We start from the raw sequence: 25,919 nt of genomic DNA on the forward strand, positions 1-25,919 counted from the left end.
TGCAATGTGCGGCCATTGCTATGTCGCGCCTCCTTTGTGCGGCAACGTGTTAACTTCCAACTGATTTGAACTGAGTGTGTTTCTGCATCTCTTTCCTACGCAGTTGTTCTCGTTGAGCCTTGCCTACACAAAGCGAAATTTAAAGACAACTTCACGCTACGAATGGAGATGTGGCAGTGCTAGGCGGAATATTCACCGGCTTGTGCTACCTGAAGCGAAAAGAAACAAATGATGCCGCTGGTGCTCGCCGCCTTGCTGCAAATGCATATGAAATGCACAAACTATAGAGTAGCTATTAACGGTATTAATTTGGTTTGATAATGACCCGATAGTATACCAATGTCTCATATGTATGTTTACGATTGTCTCAATGCTATGCCCATAAGATTTCTTTGTAGTCATCAGTGGAAAAATAGTTAGAGCTACTGCTAACTTGTGAATGTGGTAAAATGGGCAATTTGTTATGTTTCCGCTACTCTAGAATTCAAAAACAAATAACAAATGCAGCAGATCCAACAAGTTCGAATCTATATTCAGCGAAGCTATGTGTGAGTGCATAAAGAGCCGAAACACAAATACATGCATGCAGGCACACATACAAGCGCACCCACACACAAATTATACCGAGCCTTTCGTTAAGTGGCGTTTCTGACTACTAGCGATAACGACGGACATTTTGAATGCATCATGGTTTCAGAGGCAGCATGGGCACATGTGCATAGCACGATTCGAATCCATTCTATCTGCAAGTAGCATTTACTTTCTCATTACTGTGTAGCCGCGGATGCGCGAAGGCAAGCTTTTTTTTTTTCTCTCCCCAACATGGCCGGTGCTATAAGCCCCCTGAATATAAAACTAAAGGTAGCGCCGTTCCTCCTCGCCTGGCCTCTCTGCTTGCGCTTTCCCTCGTCGCTTGCCCTCACAGTTTGCCCATTCGCTTTGGGGCGTGTGGCTTCGCCCACAGAGTTACGCAAGTTGACACACTAAACATTGTTGAGTGTCTGCACATGGATTTTTACCTTATTTTAGGCTTGTTTAGAGTCTGCTGTGCTAGGAGTGATAGCGGAACGCTGTGAAACTGGCAGAAACAGATGATTTTTGTGCTTTTTTGGCAGAGTAACAGTGTACTTGTTTTGTCATTTTGGCTTGGCTGCCTGCTTCCAGTTAAAGCTTTTTTTAGACTAGTTTCCTGGACAAATTCCTTTTAGTATGAAGTACAAGCACAAAAATCGGAACTCTTCATGTCACTAATAATATATACGTAATATACACGATGTTCCTATAGCTGCCAGAGCTTTATTTGAGTGTTATGTCATACACGACCAGTCTACCGGCAGGCAAAAACACTGTCACATCTTGCACTTATCAAGCTGCTTCGCAGGTTGCTTCTGTTGCATTGATCAGATCCTTGATTTGAGTTATCAAAAGGCACTTCTCTGGTGTGAAAGGGCTCCATTGAAGTCAAGGTTTCGCTGGTACACGCAAAAGGCAATGCGTTTACATGTGCGTACTGATTCAACACCTCGATGTGTTTGCGTTGCTCGAAAGTGTGTACTGAGTGTACCCAATTGGCTGCCACGTGTCAAGCTTGTGCAGCTTCATAATTTAGTTTGCACTGCGATGATCCAGGTAAGGGGCATGACACATTCACTTGAACAATACGAGCGTCATGTAGAAATGTGCGCAATCAACACTGAGCATCAAACTATTCTCATTGTTTCGTCATGACGCTGTCATATCTGCATGCAGTGAAAGTGGCCCTACGCTATATGATAAACTGGTTCTTCTGGCTCTCAAGCACAAACATCACAGTGGAAACTGAACTTCATTTGTAAACAAAGCGTTTGAAAGGATGAAAGATACACATAGAAATGGTTTCCATCAATGAACACCTTACAAATGCTGGCCTTTTGCACTGCAATGCAAGTGTAAAATGCGCTAATTGGTTCTCCCTCTTGCGAAACATATTAACAAAAAATATGGTCCGACAAAGCTATGCACTTTCAGTAGTATGTACAATAATCATGTGCGTCACATTTTTAGCACAATATATGACAGCACACAGCCTATGCACTCCGTAGCTTCATACACTTGTTGGAAATAACGCAATCAGGAAAAAAATGTGAACAAGCACTGAGAATAGCACCCGTGCATAAGCTTGCCCATGCTTGAGCTCCATGCCCCGTGAACAAAGAAAAAAAGCTCTGTTCATAGGCTTTTGCAGCTTCAGTACACTTAAAAGCAATCCGTAACATAAAACAAAACAAAGTTACACGCTTTACTTGGAGCGCTTAAATCTGTCTGCCAAAGGGACACTAAAGGCAATATTAAGTCAAGTTAAAGTGACGCGGGTAGCCACAAAACTTAGCCAAAATATGCCATATCCCTTGTGAATGCCTCGCTGCAGCAACTCAACAGCCAACCGTCATTGTGGCCAGTGTGCCGAGACGTGGAAAAGAAGAAAAATAGAGAAAAGGGCGCGAAAAAAATACCACGTGACAGCGCACAACTGCTTGAGTGATGCAGACCTCCTCTTCTGCCTCTTCCCATGCTCCTTGCAGCAGCTGCAGTGGCTTCATAAAAGTATGCCGCTACCTTTTAGTTTCATTCAGAGGGCTTATGACACTGCAGATAGTGCGCCATCTGGTGGTAGTGCCAAGAAACCCAGCAAGACGTATACTACTCCGCTGCGATTGGTGGGCCTATTCAACTAGGCCGTAGCCACGATCGCGAAACCCAGCGAGGTTCGCAAAGAAAATCGTAGCTTTAGAATTACGGAAAAAATAAAGTACATTGGCAAGAGAAACCAAACCCACACTTTCTGCACAAGAGGCAGGAGCGGTATCACTACACCGAAGTGTAACTCCAATTTGCGTCTTTCTAACAGATGTTTTAACACATAAGGCACGTTCAATTGCCTTCGTAATGCCTTCTTTCTGGATCTCAGCTTGTTAGGATATTTTTCTACTATCACTCTGGGCATATTATATAGAAAACTTGGTGCTCTTACATAAGCAGAACCTGCAGCTACCACTAAAGATGCCTTTCTTTTTGAAGCTGTGGCTGATCGCTGTTTGCCAAGGAGGTTAGTGTTAATATTGACCTGCAGCACTTGCATTCTCTAGAGCATGCTGTCGCTGTACTTTGCTCCCTGCACACACACACCTGCAGTGCAAGATGAGCACAATACAGCACTGGTACCATTCATGTTTTTGCCGCCAAAGGAGATATCGCTGCTCCTATTTTCATGCAAGAACCCCTCTGCATCCCATCGGCTGCCATTGCCAAAGCTGCAGCAGACAATTCACATTCTCATACAGAAGTGGACAATTGGTTTGTACAAACGTCCACACTTATTTCATTTCTGTACTTATTTTCAACGGTACACAAATTGCTATGCATGGGTACGCTACTAAAGATAAGCTTAAAGCAGCAGCATGTTTCAAGCATTGCTAATGACAACGTGGGTAGCCAATTGGATTGCTTACCCGAATGAAATCACTTGCCCATGCTGCATAGCCTGGGAAGGGGCGGCTTAAAAAAGGGACACTAAAGGCAATATTAAGTCAAGTTAAAGTGATAGACTAGTGCTCAAGGATCTCTGAGGCATCAATATTATCGTAGACAGATCCTTAGTAATCCAGAAATTGAGGTAAATGCAGCAGGACACAATTAGAGACTCCCCTGGGACATTCAAGTACTTGCGCAATGATGAAGGCACTCCTCCATTAAATTTTGTCACTAGTACTCAACCAATCGTCGTAAAAACGATTGAATTGCATTGTTAGATGGAAGAAAATGCTACTTGTCTAGTTCTATTTCATTTTTAGAAAAATGAACTGGTGAACATTACCCTTGACAACGATGCAGGCAGTCAAAAGGTTCCGTTTTCGCTCGACTCTACGTCACCTGCATTTTCGCATTTCAGTAGTTTCATTATCGCATAGCGCTGCGCTGGTTTTGCTAACTCACGAAACTCGCACAAACTGCAAGCAGCAGAGAATTACACTTCCACGTAATGTCGCAGGATGCCCGAGCGGTCCATGCCACTTGACCAAAATCAAATGAAGCGGCGAATCCACCGCTCTATCATGACTCAGTTTCTCTATGGCCAGGTGCTTGTGTTTTGTGCAAGACACCGTACTGCTTGTCTGTCGGACGCAGTTTTACTCACCGATGGCTGCAAAGCATATTGATGGCGTATGCAATGTCACTACTCCCTGGTTGGGTGGTGGGAGACTTGGATTGTGATAGAGGTATCTGGACCCTTCAGACGAAATTTTCTCGTGAACTAAGTATTTCCTTGGCACGAAACAAGTTTTGCAAGGTTTATGGATTAACATTTAGTCTACGTCGAGTTGGTATTTTCCTTTAGTGTCCCTGTAATGATCACAAGGACCCACCATAACGACTCGGTACGTTTGTACACAATCGTCAGAATCGTTTTGCAGTCCGTATTACTGTCTGATAGCAAAGCATCAAGAAATACCTTCAGTAAATTAAAGGAACACTAAAGAGAAATCAATTTAGACTAATAAAGTGTTCTTTCAAAACTTCATTCTCACTAATTTCACAGTAGCAGGGTCATTTTTAGAGGAGAAAATGAAGGTCCCAAGTTTCTTGAACATCATGGCCAAATACCTGTGCCCGCTGATGTCAGTTCGACATCACAGATTTCAAAGTATTTTCTAGTGTTTTAGTCATTTTGGCACTGTAAACGTTCCCGAAACTTGCTAAGTTCAGTCTTTGGCTGTTTTAGGATGCAATTTACTAATATTGCACAAGTTACTTTTCTCTTCCCCCAGCGGGAAGTTTTTCCCATTGAAAAATTTGTTGAGTCATCCAAATGTCTGCAACAGTACTTAAACTTGGGCAAAAGTGCTCCACAGTGCAAATAAAAGCATGATCACTGCTTTTGTCATGTAGTTTCAAGTGTAAAAATTCTCATTCTGCTTGTACTCCCTCATGTCACACACATTACTCTCTATATACAGAGCACACCGTGTGGAAGGCTTACCTCACAAATGGGTTAAAAAAGTGTTTCCTATAGGATAATATTTAGTAAAAGAACATGTCATTGCACAAGGAACAACATACACTAGGAACCTCATCAGCACAAACTCCAGTTTCTTCAAGCTTTATTTGAAGAGTGCAATGGGTGCCCTTGCATTAAAAGCTTTTACATAATAGATCAGCCAGCTAGAGGCAACATCCTTTGTCTATTCTCTCCTATGTACAAACAAACGTCCAGTTTCTGTACATGGCTTATATACAATATCTGAGATGTACGCAAACTGGGCTACAGAAAGGCGCGCACAGCTGCACACCATGGAAAGTCCAGTGAGCACACATTTTTCACATTTTTGCTGTTCTGCTTGGTTGTCCTAGGATAGGGAGAGAAAAAAGAAATCGGAGACAGTGCAAACGAAACGAAACACACTTCAGTCTCCAAGGCGGCTCAGTTTCAGGTCATCTCAGCTTTGAGACCTGGACTTTGTAGTCATTGAGGTAAGACCATGGTAGAAGTGCTGGTCGAGGTTGTGCTCGCAGCAGATTCCTAAAACACAAGAAAGGAACGTGTATGAGTACACAATTCATATACGTTTAAGACTGCCCTGTGTATACTTGAGTAACAAAAGAAAAACTGCAGTTTTCTACGAGAAAACAAGCAGACGACATGCAGAAATGATTGACTAGCAAAGAAATATAATTTCAGTGTACACATGAGTATTACCAAGTGCAAAAAATTTACAGTTGATATGATCCCATTTCCCTACGATTTCACCTCGCCAACGTTCGCAAACGATACACAAAAAATTGACCCAATAAGCTACACTTCTTTTTTACCGGTTGATACGTTCCTGGAAAACACTGTCTTTCAACACCAACGTTCCGTACATTGGCAAACTGCGATCACAGGATATGTCTTCCGGCTGCTAGATTCCACGCAAACAAGAAAAGGCGCAAGACTTGTGCAATCAAGAACAGCAGCTGCCCACCACAGCAGCTTCCCCATAATACTCGCCTGTCCATGTCAATTGTACATGCTGAGCACCAAGTTTCTTATTCTAGTACCAGCAAATCCCCTTACAGGACATTGCACGCCGCATTCACAGCTATCGCCACCAATTCGACTGTGATAAGCATCTTCATCTTTCTGTGTAGCAGCATGCGTGGTGTAGTGCCATTGGAAGAGTGCCACCGTTCCCTGCTGTGGCCAGCACAAAGGGAGTGTCATGTTTCATACTGGTGGTATTGTGTTCCGGCATTTCCCACTAGCTCAATTTCGTTTCCGTTTTCTGTCACCGTATTAAAACAATACACTGTAGGAGAATGACAACATGCACATCGGGCCGCTCATACCCACCAGCTCGACATATGTCAGCGTTTGGTGCCGCAACGATTCTTGCCAAGTGGGCACGTCAAAACTCCCAGCCAGCATGCCTCGCTCGAAGAGGCTGCTGACCCAAGCCAAATTTGAGAAGTACAAATGTAAGCTTGGCAACGCCGCCAAAAACGATGCTTGTTCCAGGCTGATCTAGACCCACCAGCTTGGCATGCATGGGCATTTCGGGCTGCAATAATGTGTGCCACGCTACGTTTAATGTAGATGTCAACTGAAGTTGAGCTTGCCGAATTTTTTAGTGACTTCGGACGGTACGTTTTCCCAGTTTGTACATTTTTTCTCACAATTTTTTTTCATAAGCTTATCAACAAGGTTCTATTGTATATGCGAATCTTACAATACAGAAGTGTCACTAACACAGAAATCAGAACGTTTTAAAGGCCAACTGCAACAAAATTTGACTATGACTAATTTGGTTACATATGAGTAGTGCATAGTACTGGAGCAATCTTGGCAAAGCTGCAGTGCTAATAATTTTATAACTTTCTTATTAGGTTCGGCTTTAGCACCTAAGCAAATGATGAGTGCACCTGGTGTTATGCGCTTTATGCATTACCTGACCTGCCCAAAACCACCCTTCTTCTCTTAATCTAAACTAAAATATCATCATTTACCCGTGTTTTCTCTCTAATCTGTACCACCATCTCTCTCTGAAGGCCGCACCTATCATTTTGCATACTGACGCTCATTTGCCGGTTCTTAGCGTCCTCCAAGTATCAGCCTCATCAGCAGAGAAAAGAACAGAAAGAAAGGGAGGAGAGCAGCTGCCCACCTGGTGCGACTCTGGTGTCTCGTAGCGAAAGATGACGGAAAACATGGCACCACCCAGGCGCTGTGCCAGCCAGTGGTTCTTTATGACGGCCGCCTTGATGGCTTCGCAGCGGAAGCGCGCCTCCAGGTTGGTGTGCACCGCACGGCCCATGCCTTCCAACACCACCAAGTCTGTGCCAAGCTCACGCATGCGCATGGCCACCTCCACGTTGATGCGGCTATTCATGCATGGTGAAAACAGCACAACAGCCCTTCCGGTCAGACCTCTATACTTTCGCATTTCTTTGAGGGCATTCTGCTCAAGGGGACATTGAAGGAAAATGTCAAGACAAGCTATGCTGGTGGATTACCCTTCTACAATGCTTCTATTGCCCCCCTGAATATATACTCCAAGCAGGCACTCGATGCAAGAGCATTTTAATACATTGCTTCTGCTTTCTTTTACCAGAGAAATCTAGATGTCAGGCACAACTTTATTCTCAACTATGCCCGCAAGCTCACTGATTATCGAAAAAATACCTTTTATGATTTGCTTGTCCCACACATATAAAGTGATTGAAGGTGAAAAGAGAAAAATGGCCAATTTTGTTATATAATTCATGATGCAACTCGAAGGGGCCTGAAAATTTGTTTGAATTAAAAGACATTCTAATTAAAAGAAGACCCTGTTCTTGAGATAATTGTGCACCATAGCACGATGCATGAATGGTGGGAGTTGTGAAATATCATGGCGCACAAGCACACAGCGAGCGAGGACCACAAAACTGCCTACACCAGCCAACGCTTGCTTCCCCGATAATGGCAGAAAACAAAACTTCAAGGAGCGGGCTAAGCTGGCGCTCGGCGGGCGGGGCTGGCGGTGCCAATGCGGAGGTGGACGTGTGTGGAGATCGTCGAACATGAGGAAGTTATGAGGGAGTTGAAAGGGAGGGCGAGGGCAGCGTAGTTGTGAGAAAGGGTGGGAGGGAAGCGGATTTCCTTTCCTGCCAGCTTGCTGGATGGCGCTAATTGCCTCTGCCATCTACTGCCACCGAAGCAGCAGAGTTGCCGAGGCCAGGACTGGCCACATGCTGCTGCTTTCTTCTGCGTGCTCGCGTTTTTTCCTTCGTCTGCTGACAGATCGACACTGTGTTTACCTTCTTCGTCTTGCTTTCTTAACGCAAGTCACATCTTATCAAGATGACAAAGTTGTTGTCGCTGATCATAATCATGTTGGTGTGCTCCCTTCTGTTGCGGTGTCGCTGCATTCACAATACAAGGAGAATGAAGTATGGAGTGTCGCCTTCGCATCCTTGTATTCTGGGTCTGTCTTGTCGTACAGAATCGGATATGGCACACTGTCTCCAACAACCTTTCCGTTGGGACGTCTCGGCTTAGACGCGTCATTCTAAAGAAACAAACGTGAACGAGATCAACAAAGCGAACCAAAACAAGTGCAAGTGAGAGCCAGCATGAGCAGACAATATTGCAAATCAAGCGGTCCGGCTGAACCAGACGCGAGTACGAATAGAGCGGTTGGGTGGGTCTGCATGATACCAGTTTCCTGCACGTACATCACTGTAGGGGTCACTCTTATTGGTTTCCTCCGCTTACGGCTCGCTTCGCACCACGGCGGGCCAGGAAAGATCAGCCCAGGACCGATTCCTCCTGCGACGTGCATTCTGCCGCTAGTGTGGCTGGGGCATTAAGGCGCGATGCAGAAACGGTGACCTTGCCATTTGAAAAAAAATGAGACTTCTGCGACATTTCTTCTTTTTTTGTGTGCGGCATTGAGGGGTTTCTTCTAAGCCTTTCCTTTATGGCGGGGTCATAGAAATTCTGGTTGGAGGCGCTGCTGCGTGATTTGGCAAGCTGCTAAGAGCATTGTCGGAGCGTGGTATGTTCTAATTAACTTTCTCAAATGCTTGTGTGTTCAAATTGATGGGCATTTTCGCCCCTTGGAATGCACATAACTTTGACGGGACCACAGCATCAGTTTGGATAAATTGGACGTTCAAATTAAGCAGGTTCGATCAAGCATTAAGTAACAAGATTCGATGGTACAACAGTGGGGCAAAAACTAGGTCTAAGGCGAGTTCCAGAGTACAGCAGACTTCTGTTAGTTTGACTCCAGTGAAGTCGATTTCTCAGTGATTTCGATCCTGACTGAAGGTCCTGGCCAGCGCTCATACATTTATATGCGACAAAACTTTCGTTATTTCGATCCTGAAGTGAGCCTTCACCGGATAATTCGAACTTGGTTGGTGATCACGCACACAGCCGACCTCTATGGTGACCACAATGGTGACTCTGACAGCGGCAGTGTTCGTCTTGACGGCTCTTAGGGTACAGTGAATGCAACAAACACAGATCGCCCCCTGTTGAAAATGCCTTTTTTTGGCCTGCTTCAGGAAGATTTTTAAGTGAATTATTATGGTATTTGCCCAATTGAAAAAAAGGTTCACTCAATTTACTCATTTCCCTATTTCTAATGCGTGCCTTTTTTTCCCCCCAAGAAGATTTGTCTGAAAATTGCCTGGACGGTGCAGTCCAATATGACATCAAAATCATGTTTGAGGTGTTCAGTTGTCAGAGCCAGCCAAGCCAGCATCATCACCATCAAAAGATGGTGACAAAATGAGTTTTCTTTCATGGCATGATGACGATGATGAACCGCTTTCAGTCTCATTATGAAAGCACATTTAGATGTTAAGTTATTTTTCGCGCTAAACTAGCACAAACAAGACGTGTCATGTGTTCTTGGCATTCTAGAGAATTGTATGCATTGCAAAATAAACTAGCGAAGTGGTTAGTCTAGGTGTGCGCCACAATCCTGTTTGCGATTGTTGCAGAATCCTGTGATAAATGCAGACTATCGAACATACTATAGACCATATGAAGGACGACATGTTTTGCTTCTTAATAGACAGTGATAAAGTAGTGCCTGAAAGTGATGATGATGGACATTAAGTAAACAAGTTTCCATTCTGTGAAGGTAAAGCTTGCTTTGTCTTTTTATTATTGCTGGAACTGGAGGCATGCTTTCTTCCTGCTAAAATATTGAGTGCTTGTTCATTTTCCACGTTGCTTAGGAACTCTAATGTCATTCTTAGAATAGTTTTCTGCTTTGGACCCATAATAGCGTTCGATTCAGTGACGGTTTAGAAATGGGGCAAATACTGCCGATGAATCAGCGGTGTGTTTTGGCACTTTTTCTGTATCTTGATTAATTCAACCCACCAGATAATTCAACCTGCTAGATAATTAGACTAACTTCATCGGTCCCGTCAAGGTCTAAGTAACGAAAGTCGATTTTTAATAAATCAAGTCGGCGCTTCTATTTGTACAACTAGTCACCTTAATTTTTGCCTTTATTGTGCTGTTGAGCAACTCCTTTGAGTAAACAGTTGTTAATAGTGCCATGCCTGAATGTAATCGTTTATTGTAATCCTTGTTTTTCATGTAATGCTTTTAAGTGCAGTGAAGTTTCACGCACAATCCAAAGTCAAGTGCATTCCATATGCACTTGACTCACTTTTGAGATAGATTACATCATTTTTTGCCTATGAATTTGCCTTTCACTGCGAATCTGCAGAGTCCTTTTTACGTTGGACAAAACACTATGGAAGCAAAGACATAAGGAAAACACATAATTCAGCAACACTTATATTAATTATCTCTCTTCCTTATGTTGTTGTCTGGTTTTGCTGTGTATATCTTCAATATGAATCCTTACCAACTTGCAGAGGTTTCTCTTGTAACTTGACTTGTACAATCAGTGCAATAAATTATTTTGCACACAGTTCTGTGCTCTTTATTATAATGGTCATTTGTTAGTTGATTCATTTTCTTTCCGAAGTCTGTGTATTCAACTTTTTTTTTTCTTTGCACAAAAATGATAGAGAATCTAATGCGCTCTTTGAAACACTAAAAAAATGAATTCTGACACGTATGTATATACATGACTGCAGTGAATGTATCCCCCACTGGCAGTCCCCTAGGGGTACCTATATCACGTTTGAAACGCTGTGGGGGGAGCCATCCCACCTGAGGTCGAGGCAGGGTGAGCTCTGTCCTGAGTCAAGCACCTGCAGGTGTCCCTGCACGAGCGCCTCACGCACCCGTGGGCACACGCTCTCTGCCACCCTCTGCACCAGGATCTGCAGCTCCTGTTGAGTCACGTCATTCAGAGCCGGGCGGGTGTTGGCGCACAGTAGCACCTGCAAGGCCAGCATGCCGTCACTGCATGCATTCTTCCCTTGCTTCCCATGAGAAACACTGCCGCCACTATCCAAATAATCTCCACTGCCGGACAAAAGTGTCAAAGTACAAAACTAGACTCGCAAGTAAGCATTGACCCCATCAAATTCTTGCGCAAAAAAGATGAAGGGTGAACAAACATATAGCATTGTAGTGCTCATGTGTGTCGCCATTCTTTTGCTTGTGCTTGATTTTTCTTGGACCACAATTCACTATCTAAAGCCACTTCCATTTCTGACCACTGTGCTTCTGCAGTGCGACACTGGGCAGAGTGACCAGTGTGTGGGCACCACGGCTAAATGGTGTGCAACTATGAGTCCACAGCGTTTGGTACGAAGGATGCAACCACCGGCAGCTCCTGGCCATCACGAAATACAGCAGCATCCATAACTTATTAGTGTATTTATGTTAAATTAATCATTTTCTGCCTGGTACTAGGGAAACCAACAACCTCCATTCAAAGCTGCATTGTGCTCGACTACACCCACACTGTATCTGCATGGCTAAAACCATCACCCAATAAAATTCTGTGTTGGTTATGCTGAAGTAAGAGAGAGAAAAAAAATTATGCAGATCCCATGCACTGTGGGAATCGATGTAAGCGAAGTTTTCCATGCTGGATGCTTTGATTGATGATAATTAGTGGTGATGTTGACGGCCAAAGCTTAATTTCTTCAACGTTTAGCCTAACACGAAAGTGGTGAGTTGATGTTAAACGTTACCTTGCGTGCACCACTGCTGTTTGTTTGCATAGTACACAGAACACACAGGGAGAGGTGTTTGCTTGAGGCATTGTGTGCCATATTTCATAACCTCTGAGAGGGTTGAGCACTGTCATTGCCTCACATCGCACATCCCACCGGCACAGAAGCATTAAACTTGAATTGGATTATGGCGCTGTACGTGTCAAAACCACAATTTGATTATGAGGCACACTGTAGTGGTGGACTCTGGATTAATTTTGACACTGTGATGTTCTTTAATGTGTCCTAAACTCTAAGTGCACATGCATTTTTTATTTCGCCCCTGTCGAAACGCGACTGCCGCGATTGGGATCAGATCCGCGACCTCTAGCAATACCATAGCTGCAAAGCTGGCGTGGCGGGCATAGAAGTGTTGATTTGACAATCGATCGCTTCTATAGTGCGGCCTGGACCCTGCGGTGCGCTTTAATTAATGCGGCTCTGCTTCTGCATGCCCTGCGTAATGTGTCCGCTTGACATGTTTACATGGTGTTTATTTTTCAGAAATAGCAGCAACGTACCGTAACTTGAACTTCAATTTATCAAGTTTATCCGTAACCGCTGTTGGATAGTAGTAGGGTTTTCTTGGCTTCTCATGTCGCCTCCCTCCCACCCCCTTTTATGGGAAGTGCCTCTTCTCCTCTCTCCTCTCTACAGTTCAATCTATGTCCCCTCTGGACTCGCACATTAGTAGAAAGGGAAGCACCGCAGTTTCTACAATGATTCTGAGGGGAGTCACGGATAATTACAGCTGTGAAGAGGCTAATGTGGCGATGGCTAGGGAGCTCCAGAGGGCATTGTGCACATTCGACGCGGTGGGGTGAAAACGAGTTTCTCGTGTCACCTTTCCTCTCTGACTTGCCCCTGTCATGTATAGACACGCTCTGCCCCCCCATGATGCGGTGTGCCGGACAGCAGCAACCACAGCAGCAACAGCAGCAGCGGGAAAGTCGAAGGAAGAGGCAAAGAAAGCTTTGCTTGAAAAACTATGGAGGGTAACTAATCTTCATACTGTTTGCTACCCTACACAAGGGGACAGTGATGGGAGAATGACAGAAACAAGAGACAGGATGTTCAGATTATTCCCACATACCAGGGAAGGTTCAGTGTGTTTACAGTTGGACCCTCAAGTCTGTTGCTTTCAGGCACCACACAAGCGCATGTGTGGCTTTCTAGGCTGATTAGAAGCTAGGCCAGGCTCCCAGAACTGTAACTTTGCTCAACTCCCGAAAAAAAAAAAAAAGAACTGCTTTCTGAAGTGAAGCCTTCATGGTGGAGTTCGATGGGTTTTGATGCTGTAATCGGTGATTCGACTGTGATGAGGAGAATGTCGAGAGAGGGGTTACAGGTAAAGACAAGGTGTTGTGAAGCGAATAGTGCATGCTGTCGCTCACTGTGCTTAGTTGTAGCAGAAAGGACGCACCCAGCACTGCATGTTGTGCAACACTATCATGGCTATGCACGCATTCTAGCCCAGCAGTGCACTACTACAGTAAAACCTCGTTAAACCGTACTCGCTTAAACAGCAGTTTTGCTTTAAAAGTAGTAAAGTCAAATCCCCGACTCAGTGGCCATTGAACATAACACGTTTTGTATCCGCATAAACCATACCAACTTATTGCGTATGTGTCGGTTAACACATAGTGTTTCCGCTTTTCGTTGCACAAACACAGTGGTGTGTCATCTCCATCGGGCAGCCCGGCAGAACAACAAGCCTCAGAGATCGGAACAATGGCTTTCAAGCACACTGTGCGTTTGCGCATGAAGCCACATCAACATCAACATTGGCGCCAGGCCAGAGAGCGTTGTGGCGTCATGCAAGCGAGGACTCGCGTCATGCCGAAGCTTGGATAAAAAAGACGCCGGGTGCACAGCATAGAAGAAAAGTTAGACATCGTTTGTGCTATCAAACATGACACGAAGTCGGCGCTCGCACGTGACAGGGATCTGCTGTTGACTACTGTGTGTGGCATTTGGAATGCGAAGAAGTTGCTCGGCAGTGCTGCTGCGACCGCGAAGAGATGTTGGCTACGAGGTTCGACTTTTTGCCATCGTTGCCTCTGTTGTCGTCAAAGTGTCGAGTAGCGACAGTGATGAGGACAACACGGAAAGTGACAGCACGGGCGATTCAGGTCCAACAGTAGCAGAAGCTGCGTGTTATGTCAGCCTCATGAATGCAATCGTCACAACGAGAACAGCACCCTGCAATGAAAAAGGCGCCCCGTGACTGCTTCAGTGGTACCGCGCACATGCACGGAGAATACGTAACGCCAACGAGGAATCTGCCATGCGAGTGTTTGCCGAGAAGAGGGGGCTGGCTGAAAAGCTGGCATGCAGCTTCAGCAAGTTTGAGGCCACTGTTGTCGCTGTTAGGCTGCCGCAGCATCAAATAAAAATAACACTTTTGTCGCGCGAAGCGAATAAATACTGCATGTATTTTTCCCCTTACATCGCACTCTCTCCAAGTTCCGTGTTCCGTTTTTTAAAGGTAAGTGGGCAATCTCATGCTATTTCGGTTAAGCAGTACTACCGTTTAGTACGTACTTTTTCCGAGCTCCGGCCCACTAGGGTTTAACGAGGTTTTACTGTACATGTACACAAAACGGAAGCGATACACAGATGGCTCCCTGAATGCAGACAGTACGGCTAACCATCAACCTGCAAAGAGTGACACACAACGTGAACCTAATTTAGCCAGAAGACAAGAAGCAAAGCTTTGTTTACCTTCACAACCATCTTCCATGGTTCCTGAATAATCTTTTTCTGGCCTTTTCATTCTATCAAGTGACAGTTGTTGACATAGCTTGTCATAGACCTCACACTTTCCTTAAGCACCCTTCCAGGATGCCATGAATATGTAGCAAAAAGAACCAGTATCTGGCTTTCCACAACTAGTCCCCATTGCAGTCAAAGACAAAGAAGCAACAGTTATGGCTACGCATGAGCCATTTTCTTGGGTAAACTTGGTGCTTTCCACTATAAAGAATGAATGTTTTCTTAAGTACCTTTTTGTTCACTGTGCATAATTTCAGCAAGCTGATCCTGCTTTATCAGGTTAGTACCAAGCACAATGCCTGCAGTGAAGCGACATCTGTACCAAGCGTATTTAAAGCTCTGTGCGTCCTGTCATGTGGGCACTTGTGCGCATCTCAAATGTCGCCTTGCACCTAGAGTCATGCTATCGCCGCTAGACTTCAAACCAGATCCTGTACCCACTGGCAGAATGTGGCACCATATGGCAATGGTGATACTAGAACATCCCAGGTGAAAATGACTGACCAGTAAGACTGCCCTTATTAGCCGATTCCCAACTGGCAGAAGTTGGTTTCTGCTGGTTCCTGCAGGTGGCTGAGTGGCAGCAGATGGGAATAGGGTAATCCAGTTAGACCAGCAGGCCCCACTTGGAACATTTTCACCTGGGATGTGCTGCACATGATTTGATCTTCACCTGCAAAACAGCAGGGCACGGTCTAGAGCGTGCAGGCTAATCCACAGACACATACAAAGGATTCTGCACCGACTATTACGGTCATTCGGCGCTAGCTAGAAGCTCTAACCTCTCCAATTAATTTTTTTAGAAATTGCAAGCATTTAGCAGGTCTAAAGAAATACATTCCCAAAATAGTTAGTGGGAAAAAATTTTTTTTGTTTGCTTGAGCACCATATCAATTCTACCCTTAAAAACGAAACAGCATGTAAAAGCAAAAATCCCAGAAAAGGGAAGCTTAGTTTAAAGCAGAAAATTTCATCTCAATAATGCATAAAAGAGAGTGCATTACTATGCACTCCCTTTTATAAGCACCAACATTATCTTTCATTTAAAATGCGAGCAAAACGCCAATCTTGGACATCTTTAGATAGTTTACACAAACTTTGTATTTATTTGCAGTCGTTTTGTTAATTATTCTAGGCAGTATTGTTTACAAATAATTGAATAAAACATTTTGGCATGCAATAACCAGGAAATGTGGGTGAAAAGCAATCTTGAAGTTGCAATAACTATGTTTCAGTTCCAGTTGCAAATTCTGCATTGACGTGCTCCGCCTTAATATATGACGTTGTGTGTTTCATAGAAACGCACTTCCAAATTTACTTCACAGCATTAATTTGGAGTGATATAACGTTTCAGGCGAGAAAATGTTTTTGAAGTTTCGTCCCTACTCCAGATGGCGCCATTGACAAGCAGTGCAACTTCACTGCAATACAAACCCACCTTAGTGTGGGGGAGAAACCTGGTGCACTTATGGCATTTATGTCTGGGGAGCTTTGCAGAAGTGCTTGAGATTGTCGTAAGTTGGCAGTGTGTCTGTGATGCAAAAAGCTGCAAAAGCATTGCTGTGTTTCTTGAGATCTACCAGCCTATGTGGCTGCAATTGTGACTGACTGAACGTATGTGTGTGGCGTACATGCTGTAAACTTCTCTCCTTTTAATCTTTTAGTCCCCAACTTGCCAAGTACAAGGTAGCCAACTGGGCTTGGCCTAGTTAACCTCCCCGCCTTTCGCTCATCATTTCTCTCTCTTTAGAGAAATGGTATTTTGCAACGCATGTAGTCCGATAGCACTTTTTGGTGCATTACTCGCTTGTTTCATCCAGAGTAGGCACAAGCCACATGTGGCAATGCCAGACAAAAGATGTTGATTTTGCTGTAATAGAATGATGGTGCCATCTGGCACTGTTAGGGTAAACTGCACTGTTTTTTGCTGTTACAGTATGAGATAGTACCACTGTTCCATTCCTGCGAAATCAACATTTCTTTCTTTCTTTTTGTCTGGGGTTGCCGTAGATTACAAATATTTCAGATTTATTCTAGATGAATGAGGCAGCAGCTAATGCATTCAAACATGGTGCAGAGATCATGGTGCATTCAAGTGCAGAGATAACGAAATTCCTATTTTAAGTGATATTTGGGCTTAACCCTTTCAGGGTCAATGGTGTAAATATACAGCGCCGCGAACAAGTACAAAATGGTCGATGCCGTATCTTTACGGTGCCGTCTGTAGGTTTAAAAAGCGTGCCACTTTCGAAATTTTTTCTTTCCTGGCATGTGCTGCCACTAAGTGGGAATACAGAGAATTTTTTCCTCCCACCTCCCTCTCTGTTTTTGTAGCATGGTTTGTTTTAGAGCTAGTTTGCTCCAGCGCATCTATATTGGCGTGTGTGCAGGCGGGCAGCGGTTTGGGCTTTGTTCCGCAGGTGGTTTTGGCTTCTTGCACTCACAAAAGTGATGGCTATCTCGTTACCAATCGCTCAAAGGGCGGCTGCCTGTTTCTCGCTAGTTTAGTGCTCACAGGGGTGAGCAGAGGAAGGATGCCGCAATGCATGCATTTCCTTTTCTTTTCTTTTTTTTTTGGGGGAGAGATTCACGATATCTAATTGCTCTGATTGGCAATAAAATGAAGATTAGCGGAAGTTTGTCACTCATTTTGCTTTTGTGACGGGCACACAGCCACACAGTTTTCTTGGGCGCACTCACCATCGCAGTTCAATTGGGCTATGGATGTAAATATTATTGTAAGAGCAGGAACATTTGAGACTTGCAAAATATTCTCATGTGCGCATATTTAAAGCATTGAACTATAACAATGCCTCAAATTTTTAATTCTTTTAAGTATATTTCCTTTTTTTATTGTTGTTATTCATGAATAAAGAGTACATATATACCAACGCAAAATATTTTTTTCTCACTTTACGGTCACCCTAGAAAAATTACGGCAAATTTTTTTTGAAATAGGTCCCTCAGAGAATTGGAATTTGCAATAAAAAAAATCGACCCTGGACGATCGCATATGGTGAAAAAAATCGACCCTGAAACGGTTAAATGAACTAACAGTTTAGCAAAAAGAAGCCATGCATACATGCTGCTCTAATTTATGCAAAATTTAGTGTTCAAATAAGCTGATAACTATTTTATTCCAGAAAATGATGCTAGATACTTGTAATGTGTTCCTATATAGTTTGGCCATGGTGTGTAACTACAAGGCATACACCGGTACCCCAGGCCTGTGCTTGGAATTGACCAGATAATGCTATGACCTGAAGTAAAACATGCATTCACATGGCTATGACCCTGATTGGCTGACACCAGTTGTCATTCCAGTGCCCCAATTTGTTTTAATATAGTATGCTGTATGTTGCTCTTTCAGACAGTGTCATAAACAGCAAGATACAAAAAAAAAAGCTCAGAAGTCCATTACTATCCTCTCATATGCACAGCTCCTCACAACAATGAAGGAGTCGCCAGTGGCCATGCCATTGACATAGTGTTTTCAGCTACTCTCAAATTATAACAAACATTATGCAGGCAAATCAATAGCATGAGGCCCTTGAAGCATTCCTATGACAGGAAACACTTTCGGAGGTTCGTGGTTTACACAGGAGCACTATCAGCATGATGTATAGTTCCTGTGGTGTACTGTATTATCAGCAAAAGAGACCAAAAGTTGATGTTATAGGTAAGAGGAGAAATGACTGATGCCTATGGACATGTGGCATTGAGAAACATGAAACACTGACATGGGTTGAATTTTTTTCAATGCCTGAATGAACACCTTGCATTCAGCCATTTTCTTGCAATGCCAAACTTACACGACCATATATTATGCACTGTGTGAAGATTGAGACCATCTGTGAGTTCACGGCCCTTCACCTTGCCCGGATGTCTTTTTCAATTCTTGTTCTTTGTGAAGGCTGTGCAGCACATCATATGTCAGGAACAATATACAGTGCCCTGCACAAGCCTGTCCACGACTACAACGTAACAGTTGAGGCGTAGAGATGTCCGCACCTTGGTGCCACGACTGAGCAACTCTCGGGCAAATGGCAGCACACCCAGAAGCACGTCCATGCCACTGTTGTCGACAAAGATGGCTGCACACTTGTGCACGGGCCCTTTCTCCAGCCGCTCAACCCATGCGTCCAAGTCATCCTGGAGCCAGGGTCGCTCTGCACAAGGGACCCATGTAATTTTCAATGTCTGTAAACACAGAGTTTCTAACAGCTACATTGAAGTCCAAACTTTAATTTTACGTACAAACTCAATAACACCCTTTTTAGATCAACAATCTTTTCCTAATACTGCTGGGCCTATAGTTCCAATGCCAGAATACTTCAATATTATGAAATATTTCAGACCTTGAGTAAATGTGTGTCACTCAATCATATGTGCTGTTCTTCCGTGACATGAATGAATTCAAGAACATACCTGTTGCAAGCACAGGAAGTCTACTTTGCCCAGTGTAATAGTTATAATCAATTTTGCGGGCTTTTAGGATAACAATGTTTAAGAATAACAGTCTTCCGCTTTCCCCTAAAGTTATTTGTATTGAGAGTACACCACAGAGAAAAGAAAGATGGCACTGTGGTGCTGCAGCATGCATGGCAGTGGTGAAATATGTCCTTTGCAATGCATCTCCACTCTGGTTGGAGGACATCATTCATGTGGAGGAAATAAATTGTGGCGATGAGCGACCACATAGACCGGTAAAGTCTCGGGCTCTCACAGGAGAGGAAGGAACCGACACTTGATCTCTTAGAGTAGCATTCTTTTAATCTCTTTTGGAATGCTAGCCCGTGCCGGAGTGTGCCAGCCGCTCGTGCCTTGTGTAGATGCGAGCATCTACGCCATCTCTCGTGCGACACCGATGCTGCTGCCGCTACAAAATAATAAAGAAGGCTGGAGTATGGGGGAAAGATAGGGAGGGATATTTGGAGGTGAGCAAGGCGCTTTTAGATGTATTCTTTTAGCTGTGTCTCATGGACGAACCAGAGGAGCAAATCCAACACTGCCTTGTGGTGTCACTTGTGTCCTTCAGTGCAAATCTATACCTCATAACGACAGGGCTTGGGATTATCTGGTAGAACACAGCACAGCAGAACCTCAGTCATATGTTTTGGAAAAAAACATGAGAAAAGACGTAATAACCGAGAAAACGTACAATCTGAAGCAAATAAATAAGTTAACAGACTCAAATGTAGTTGACATCTACTAATGCGAAGCGTTGCACAATTCGCCGCGCATGAAGCATGAGACGCCAATGCCCGTTGAGCTGGTGGGCCTTCAACGTTCCGAGATGTTTCATCGTTTTCCCATTGTATAGCGCTTCAAGACGGCGACGGGAAACTGAAACAAAACCAAGCTGGTGGGCGACGTCAGATGCCGCTGAAGTGAAACGTGACGTCCTCATCACACTGCTTGTAGCAGGGAACGGCGGCACGTTCTGATTCATCATCATCATTATCATCCTATTTTATGTCACACTGCAGAACGAAGGCTTCTCGATTCCAACTAGCACCCACAAATTTCTTAATTTCGTCGTACCACCTAGTCTTCTGCCGTTCTCTGCTGTGCTTCCCTTCTCTTGGTACCCATTCTGTCACTCTAATGGTTCAACGGTTAACTAATCTGCGCATTACATGAGCTGCCCAGCATCATTTTTTTCTCTTAATGTCAATTAGAATATCATCTATACCCAGTACGCGGCCACCGAGGCCATGTTAGCCCCGTTGCATCGACCCGCCCCTGCACGATCACGGAAGCCGAAGAGCTGGCCATCACGTTAGCCATCCGCAAAGGCCAACACGCAAACAAACTACTGGCGATCCTCACGGATTCCCAGCAGGCTGGCCGCAACTTCCTACAGGGAAGAATTGGAAGACCCGCTGTACAAGTCCTAGCCCAAATACTCAAGGAGGACCCTGAGGACTTCACCACCCAAACCATCATCCGGATACAGGCCACACTGGCATCACGGGCAACCTGCAGGCCAACAGAGCAGCTCGAAGATTCGTACATAACCGAGCACTCATCACGCCGGCTGCAGAAGACCCGGACCCTGTCGACCTCGAGTATTCAGCCATTGTGAAATACCACAGAGGGCGTCGTTTCATATATCCACCACCCCATCGAAATCTAAAGACATAGGATGCCGCTGCCTGGCATAGGCTCCAGACAGGCACTTACACGAACCTACACATATTACATCGCATACACCCCACGGCCTACAGGGACGAATGCCCGTGGTGTGAGGCCACACCAACCTTATATCGCATTACGTTGGAGTGCACACTACACAACATAGAACACCCCGACATGAACACCATGGGGGAGCAATGGGAGGCACTGCTCTCGGCCCTCGACGACGAGCTTAAGCTGATACAGAGAGCTGAGAAGATGGCAAGAGTCAGCAGAGCCCTGGACTACGGGCCCCGACCATTAGCAGTTTTTCTGATTATTCTTTTAATAAAGTGTATCTATCTATCTATCTATACCCGTTTGCTCTCTGATCCAAACCACTCTCTTTCTGTCTCTTAATGTTATGCCTAGCATTCTTCGTTCCATTGCTCTTTGTGCAGTCGTTAACTTATATTCAAGCTTCTTAAATTTGTCAGTCTCCAAGTCTCGCATGTCAGCACCGGTAAAATGTACTGATTGTATACCTTCTTTTTCAATGATAACGGTAAGCTTCCAGTCAGGAGCTGACAATGTCTGCCATTTCCGACCAATTTTAATTCTGTGAATTTCCTTCTCATGATCAGGGTTCCCTGCAATTAATTGACCCAGGTAAACATACTCCTTCACAGACTCTAGAGGCTGACTGGCGATCTGAACTCTTGTTCCCTTGCCCGGTTATTCATCATTATCTTTGTCTTCTGCATATTAATCTTCAACCCCACTCTTGCACTCTCTCTGTTAAGGTCCTCAATCATTTGTTGTAACTCGTCTTCAGTGTTGCTGAATAGAACAATGTCATCGGCAAACTGAAGGTTGCTGAGGTTGCTTCCCAGTTTAATAGCTTGAATACTTCTTACAAGCACGCATTGAATAGCATTGGAGAGATTGTGTCTCCCTGTCTGACCCCTTTCTTTATAGGTATCTTCCTGTTTTCCTAGTATAGAATTAAGGTAGCTGTGGAACCTCTGTAGATATTTTCCAAGGTATTTACCTAAGCGGTCTGTACTCCTTGATTACGCAATGCCTCTATGACTGCTGGTATCTCTACTGAATCAAATGCTTTTTCGGAATCTATTAAAGCAATATAGAGGGGCTGGTTGTACTATGCGGATTTCTCGACTACCTGATTGTTGACATGGATGTGATCCATTGTAGAGGATCCCTTCCTGAAACCTGCCTGTTATATTGGTTGACTAAAGTCCAGTGCTGTCTTTATTGTATTGGAGATTATCCTGGCAAATATTTGATATAGTACTGGGAGAAAGCTAATGGGCGTATAATTTTTCAATTCTTTAACATATCCCTTTTTGTGCATTACAGTAAAACCTCGTTAAACCGTACCCGCTTAAACTGCAGTTTCGTTTTAAAAGTATTAAAGTTAAATCCCCGACTCGATGGACATTGAACATAATGTTTTTTAAATCCGCATAAACCGTACCAGCTTATTGCATACGTGTCGGTTAACACGTAGTGTTTCCACTTTTCATCGCACAAACACGGTGGTGCGTCGTCTCCATCGGGCGGCCCGGCAGAACGACAAGCCTCAGAGATCGGAACGGCCTCCAAGCGCCCTGTGTGTTTGCGCATGAAGCCACATCAACATCAACATCGTTTTGGTGCTGTGCCGGAGAGCATTGTGACGTTGTGCAAGCAAGGACTCGCGTCATGTTGAAGCTCGAATAAAAAAGACGCCGGGTGCTCAGCATGGAAGAAAAATTAGACCATTCGTGCTATCGAACGTGACACGAAGAAGTTGATGCTGGCACGCGACAGGGATCTGCCGTTGACTACAGTGTGCGGCATTTGGAATGCGAAGAAGTTGCTTGACAGCGCTGCTGCTACTGCGAAGAGATGTCGGCTACGAGGTTCAACTTTTCACCATCATTGTCTCTGTTGTTGCCGAAGTGTTGACTGGCGACAGTGATGAGGACGACACGGAAAGCGACAGCATGGGCGATTTTGACAGGTAAATGTGCAATCTTGTGCTATTTCAGTTAAACAAAACTACCATTTAGTATATACTTTTCCGAGCTCCGGCCAACTACAGTTTAACGAGGTTTCACTGTAGTATAACATTTACATTTTTCCAGTTTTCTGGGGCCCTTGCAGTCGATCTACACTTCGTATAGAGAGCTCCAGCTTCCCAAGCATTATGTCTTCTTCATCTTTGATTAAACTGACTGTTTCTTAAATCTGTAACTCGGTACCAGGAACAGATATCACAGTTTTGTTAATTGTATCCGTTAGAACATCCACGGCGAATAAAGTTGGAATATTAATTCTCACCTCACGTGATTTTGTTATAATGTTTATGAAGGTTTTGCAAAACTACTCATACATTGGTGGTGAATTTGAGAACCATCTATAATACTGTGACGATGATTTGCATTTATTTACAAGATGAAGAATGCAAAGGTACATGCGAGCCAACCCAGCTTCGTTCTCCTTTTCATCCAAACTCCGATCGCACGTTTCACTTCCTTATTCGCAGACGATGCCTGCTGGGCAAGTCATCCAGAAGATCGACTGTGGAATGGCTTAAGATGCGTGAAATGAGTCTGCTGTGTCTTTCCAGAGTGGGGACCATTGCTTGTGATGTGGGAGATTACATATGTAACGACACTGAGGCAGTCGAGAATACATCTATTTTGACAGCTTTAGATGTATTATTAGATGCAATTTACAGGATTGCGATATCATTTTTCATTGCTGACCCATATTTACTCGCATAATGATTGCACTTCTTTGTCAAAAAAATTGATGCGAATTTAGGGGTGCAATCATTACGCGGGTTAAATTTCCCATGAAAAGAAACATTTTCTTTTTTCATCTCGCATTTGCTGCGGGATGACAAGCAGGCAGCTGCCGCTGTCAGTGCGGGACACCAAAACAAAAGTGAGGGCCGGGGGACCAAGCTGAATGCGCTGAATTCATTTTTTTTTCTTCTCGTGAGTGCATTACGCACAGTGAAACAGTTTCTTTCGTATCAGTAATGAGTAGTATTGTTAATATTGGCAAGTTTGCGACAATAACGTAGCCATGTCCACTTTGAGGGGACAAATACAGAGATGGGTGCGCTTAGCTGCCAGTGACCTAGAAACACAGGGTGGGCATGCTGCGGGAACTGCGGCATTTGTCTTCACTGCTATCCTAATACGGCACGTTTCCACTAAGGGTAGGCGAATATCTTAGCTGCGTTAAAGGCGTGGACGTATGAATAGGGTACACTTATAACGTATCAGTGTAAACGTGGCCACTATCGTTGCCACTCGCAATTTGTTTTGTGCCCACCAGTGCAGACAAGAAGAATTGAAAGGCGCCCTTTATGTTGTTGTTGTTGACCAAAACCATTATGAAGCCTACAAATAATAAAGCTGGGGCAAGTTTGGTTGCAGCTTTTTTTTTCATGGTAGTGCGAAAGGTGATGAAAGGAATGAAACGGGGCATCTGCTTAAGAATGTTGGGTGTGTGCAGACCGCTTGGTATGTCTTAAAGAGTCATTCGTGTAGCATTCGACAGATGGTAAGCGTGATCATCATTAGCTAGACTTGGCACACGACATATTACTGCGACAAGTTCAGGGTGTGATCATTACAGGGGAAAGAAAAAAATCAGATTTTGACGACAAAATTCAGGGGTGTGATCATTACGCAAGTGCGATCATTATGCGAGTAAATATGGTAACTTCCTTATTTGTTTATTTAAAAATATGCTTTCTGCAGTCAATATATTTTAAGTTTTTCTTTTTAATACAAAAAATACCATCAAATTTGATGCAGTGGTTGCCAAGAGAAATGAATTCTCCTTTCTCATGTAACTATATATAGGAGCCCCCCCGAGCTAAAGCTTCTTCTTAATTCAGGCCCATAACCAGAGGGAGGGTTAGGGGGCCCAGATATCCTCCGAAATTATTGTCGCGGTGATCTACTAACTACATATATGTCATTATACTCTGTTGAGCACGAGGTCGCGGGATCGAATCCCGGCCACGGCGGCCGCATTTCGATGGAGGCGAAATGCGAAAACACCCGTGTACTTAGATTTAGGTGCACGTTAAAGAACCCCAGGTGGTCTAAATTTCCGGAGTCCTCCACTACGGCGTGCCTCATAATCAGAAAGTGGTTTTGGCACGTAAAACCCTATAATTAAATTTTTTTTATGTCATTATACTACTAACATATATTATGTCAATATATTATACAGTATGTACACGTCAATATGCACTATATTTTTCAACTATCATAGTTAGCAATGTGCTCGATTCACACACGAAGATAAATGAATAGAAATCTTTGAAAATAGGCATCATCGTCCCCATGAAACACCTCCCGAAAATTATTCCTGGGTACGGCCATGGTTAAACTGGCCCACTGCGAGGGAACGTTCTAGATCATCATTCTGGAGACCATTTGCGCAACCATGTGGGCCAGGCCCTCGACAATTTTCGCCTCCAGAAAGCCAGACACATATGCGAGACGGTTGCCACTGCTGGGTCAGAAATGGTGGCCCTACCCTGGAGGTGACAGCGTGCCTCGGAGAAGCCAAAGCTGCCACTGTTGAGCAGGCGGGCCACCTCCTTGGCCCCCCAGTCAAAGACGTTGCCCGCCAGCAGGCCCGTGACGAGGGCCTCCTGCCTCTCGCGCCAGCCCATGGCGTCCAGCTGCGACAGCCGCGATGGCAGTAACTGCAGCGCTGCCTCATTCTCCACTCGTTTTTGCTGCATTACCGAGAAAGAGCGTAGGCATCGTTGCTCAATCATTCATGCGGGACCTATTCACTGAGCAGTTGGTCATAAGAGCCTCAATCTA

The 25,919-nt window shown here is 44.3% G+C and overlaps 1 protein-coding gene across 1 annotated transcript in view; it reads right to left on the minus strand.

Annotated features, from left to right (window-relative positions):
• Window positions 1–5,121: 5,121 nt before the first annotated feature.
• The window catches only part of LOC135908869 (4'-phosphopantetheine phosphatase), a 127,703-nt gene continuing 106,905 nt past the window's right edge, over window positions 5,122–25,919 (minus strand). Inside the window, exons 13-17 of the mRNA XM_065440704.2 lie at window positions 25,624–25,828; window positions 18,946–19,103; window positions 11,204–11,376; window positions 7,179–7,395; window positions 5,122–5,557 (exon numbers count right to left, since the gene is read on the minus strand). Of these exons, the coding sequence (XP_065296776.1) occupies window positions 5,501–5,557; window positions 7,179–7,395; window positions 11,204–11,376; window positions 18,946–19,103; window positions 25,624–25,828 (810 nt within the window). The 3' untranslated portion in view covers window positions 5,122–5,500. The remainder of the gene's footprint in view (window positions 5,558–7,178; window positions 7,396–11,203; window positions 11,377–18,945; window positions 19,104–25,623; window positions 25,829–25,919) is intronic.

This window comes from Dermacentor albipictus, chromosome 1, assembly GCF_038994185.2.
Source record: "Dermacentor albipictus isolate Rhodes 1998 colony chromosome 1, USDA_Dalb.pri_finalv2, whole genome shotgun sequence".
NCBI lineage: Eukaryota > Metazoa > Arthropoda > Arachnida > Ixodida > Ixodidae > Dermacentor > Dermacentor albipictus.